The sequence below is a fragment of the Propithecus coquereli genome, unplaced genomic scaffold, assembly GCF_000956105.1.
Source record: "Propithecus coquereli isolate 6110/MARCELLA unplaced genomic scaffold, Pcoq_1.0 Scaffold596, whole genome shotgun sequence".
NCBI lineage: Eukaryota > Metazoa > Chordata > Mammalia > Primates > Indriidae > Propithecus > Propithecus coquereli.
Genome location: NW_012151907.1, coordinates 330,541 through 333,010, shown reverse-complemented (window position 1 = coordinate 333,010; position 2,470 = coordinate 330,541). Strand labels below are relative to the sequence as shown.

Sequence of the window (2,470 nt, the reverse complement as noted above, 5' to 3'; positions counted from 1 at the left end):
GTTTCTGAAATCCTTCAGCAATTCTGAGTACACAGGAAGTGGGCGGAAACTGGATGCGACCTGTCACTCACTGTCCTTCCTTTGGTTTCCACAACCCCATCTCACAGATGAGAAAAGCGAGGTTCCCAAAGGCCAGTGACTTCTTGGGGGGCTGAGTGGCATGGGGGACCCCCCGCCCGCCAAGCGCGCCCTCCCTCCTGGGCCTGTTTCCTCATAGGTAAAGTGGGACGATCAGCTGAGGGGACACCTGGCCTGGGCCCTAGCTCTCCCCATGCCCACAATAGGGTTCTAGCCCCCCCAACCCCGCCTGCAAATTCACTGGGGCATTTACAAAGGAAAATATGAGCTGAGGAGGATGCGGTGGCTCACGCCTGTCATCCCAGCACTTTGGGAGACCGGGGCAGGAGGAGCTTGAGGCCAGGAGTTGCAGACTAGCCTGGACAACATAGCAAGACCCCATCTCTACAAAAAAATTTTAAAAAATGGGCTGGGAGTGGTGGCGCATGCCTGTAGCCCCAGCTACTCGGGAGGCCGAGGCAGGAGGATCGCTGGAGCCCAGGAGTTGGAGGCTGCTGTGAGCGAGGCTGACGCCACGGCACTCTAGCCCGGGCGACAGAGTGAGACTCTGTCTCCAAAAGAGAAGAGAAGAAAACAGGAGCCGACCCGCCTTTGGACCTGGGCAAGGAACACCGTCACCGTGTCGGCTGTCGGGCACTGCACACCTGGCCAGTTCCGCCTCACACTGGAGGTGGCCACAGGGCCCCCACTTACTTGGCTGGGTAGCTTTGAGCTTCAGTGTTCTCATCTGTAAATGGGGACAGTGATCCCGCACCCAAGGGTGGCTGCTCCGGTGAGATACCGAGTGTGACAGAGACCAGCACACACGGCACCCCCTACCCCACCGGGAGCCCCTGGAGGCCGGGGCGGGCAGTCAAGGAGCCACAGCAGGAAGTGGGGGGCCCGTGTGGGCTACCTGGAGGGCACCCAGAGGGCAAAGGCCCCGGGAGCATGGCCCCCGCCAGCCCCCGCCGCTCCTTACCTGCTGCTCTGCAGGGCTGAGGCCCGGCGTCCTGACCGGGGCATGGGGCACCCCAGCCCAGCGGCCTCGGTTCTCCGGGAGGGGCCGCAGCGGCAGCCCGGAGCATAGTTCCTGGAGGCTGGACATGTCGAGCCGGGATTGAGGCCGGGTCTGTGGGAGGCCAGGAGGAGACCGGGAGGGCGGGGAACTCCACCCACCCCAGGGCCACCTCCCCAAGCCCCTCATTGGGCCCAGGGCCGGCGCAGGGAGCCACGCGCAGGTCGCAGGGTCACTGGCCTCCGGGCAGGCTGCCTGCCGTGTTGACTCAGGGGAGGGGCAGCGTCCTGGGGGAGAGACAGGCCCCTTTCGGGGGGGACGTGGGCCGGGTGGAGCTCGGTCTGCCCCTTCCAAGCGGGGTGCTGGCCTTGAGCGGCTTGTGTTTCCTGTGATGCAACTCTGGGGGCGTCTGGCGTTAGGGTTTGCCCCGAAGGTCGTATAGGGGCGTCACACCAACCAAGTGACGTAGGGATTTGTGTCTTGACGATGAGAAGCCACGTGACGTCGAAGCTGGCACAGAATGCGGCCGCCCCTCCTCCCTGCCACCTGACAGGTGTGGTCATCACCCCACGGCAGCAGGTACACCTCTGCCGCACCCCCTCCCCAAAACTCTCCGCGAAGGAGCTCCCCGGGGCCTGGCCCTCATCCCCAGATCCATTCACGACTCTGCTGGAAAGCACTCCGTACCTTAGCCTGTACTATAGATGGGGAAACTGAGGCCTAGGTCTCACGTGCACAGCCATGAAGTGGCCACAGTTGAATTCCAGTGGTTCTGGGAAGCCACAAGGGCAGGGTGAGTGGTCGGGTATTGAGGCAGAATGAGAAATAAACGAGCCGGGTGCGGTGGCTCACGCCTGTGATCCCAGCACTCTGGGAGGCCGAGGCGGGAGGATCGCTCGAGGTCAGGAGTTTGAGACTAGCCTGGACAACATAGCGAGACCCCGTCTCTACTAAAAAAAATAGAAAGAAATTCGCTGGACAACTAAAAATATATAGAAAAAATTAGCCGGGTGTGGTGGTGCATGCCTGTAGTCCCAGCTACTCGGGAGGCCGAGGCGGGAGGATCGCTCAAGGTCAGGAATTCGAGACCAGCCTGGGCAACATAGCGAGACCCCACCTGTACAGAAAATGAGGGAAATTTGCTGGGCATGGTGGCGCACGCCTGTAGTCCCAGCTACTCGGGAGGATGAGGCAGGAGGATCGCTTGAGGTCAGGAGTTGGAGGTTGCTGTGAGCTAGGATGACGCCACGGCACTCTAGCCTGGGCAACACAGCGAGACTCTGTCTCAAAAAAAAAAAGAGCCTCCGGACAGCCTAAAATCCACAGTTCCGGAAGGGTGGCACACTGGAGAATGCTCCGCGGCCCTTCTGTCCTGCGCCATCTTGCCCAGAAGCA

At 61.4% G+C, this 2,470-nt stretch overlaps 2 protein-coding genes across 2 annotated transcripts in view; one reads left to right on the top strand and one right to left on the bottom strand.

Moving 5' to 3' along the window:
- The window catches only part of LOC105822100 (urocanate hydratase-like), a gene marked incomplete at its 3' end in the record, with an annotated part of 40,795 nt that extends 39,558 nt beyond the window's left edge, over window positions 1-1,237 (bottom strand). Inside the window, exon 1 of the mRNA XM_012659038.1 lies at window positions 1,040-1,237. Within this exon, the coding sequence (XP_012514492.1) occupies window positions 1,040-1,165 (126 nt within the window). The remainder of the gene's footprint in view (window positions 1-1,039) is intronic.
- Window positions 1,238-1,561: 324 nt separating this feature from the next.
- CHST13 (carbohydrate (chondroitin 4) sulfotransferase 13) overlaps window positions 1,562-2,470 on the top strand; it is a 15,357-nt gene continuing 14,448 nt past the window's right edge. Inside the window, exon 1 of the mRNA XM_012659037.1 lies at window positions 1,562-1,654. Within this exon, the coding sequence (XP_012514491.1) occupies window positions 1,562-1,654 (93 nt within the window). The remainder of the gene's footprint in view (window positions 1,655-2,470) is intronic.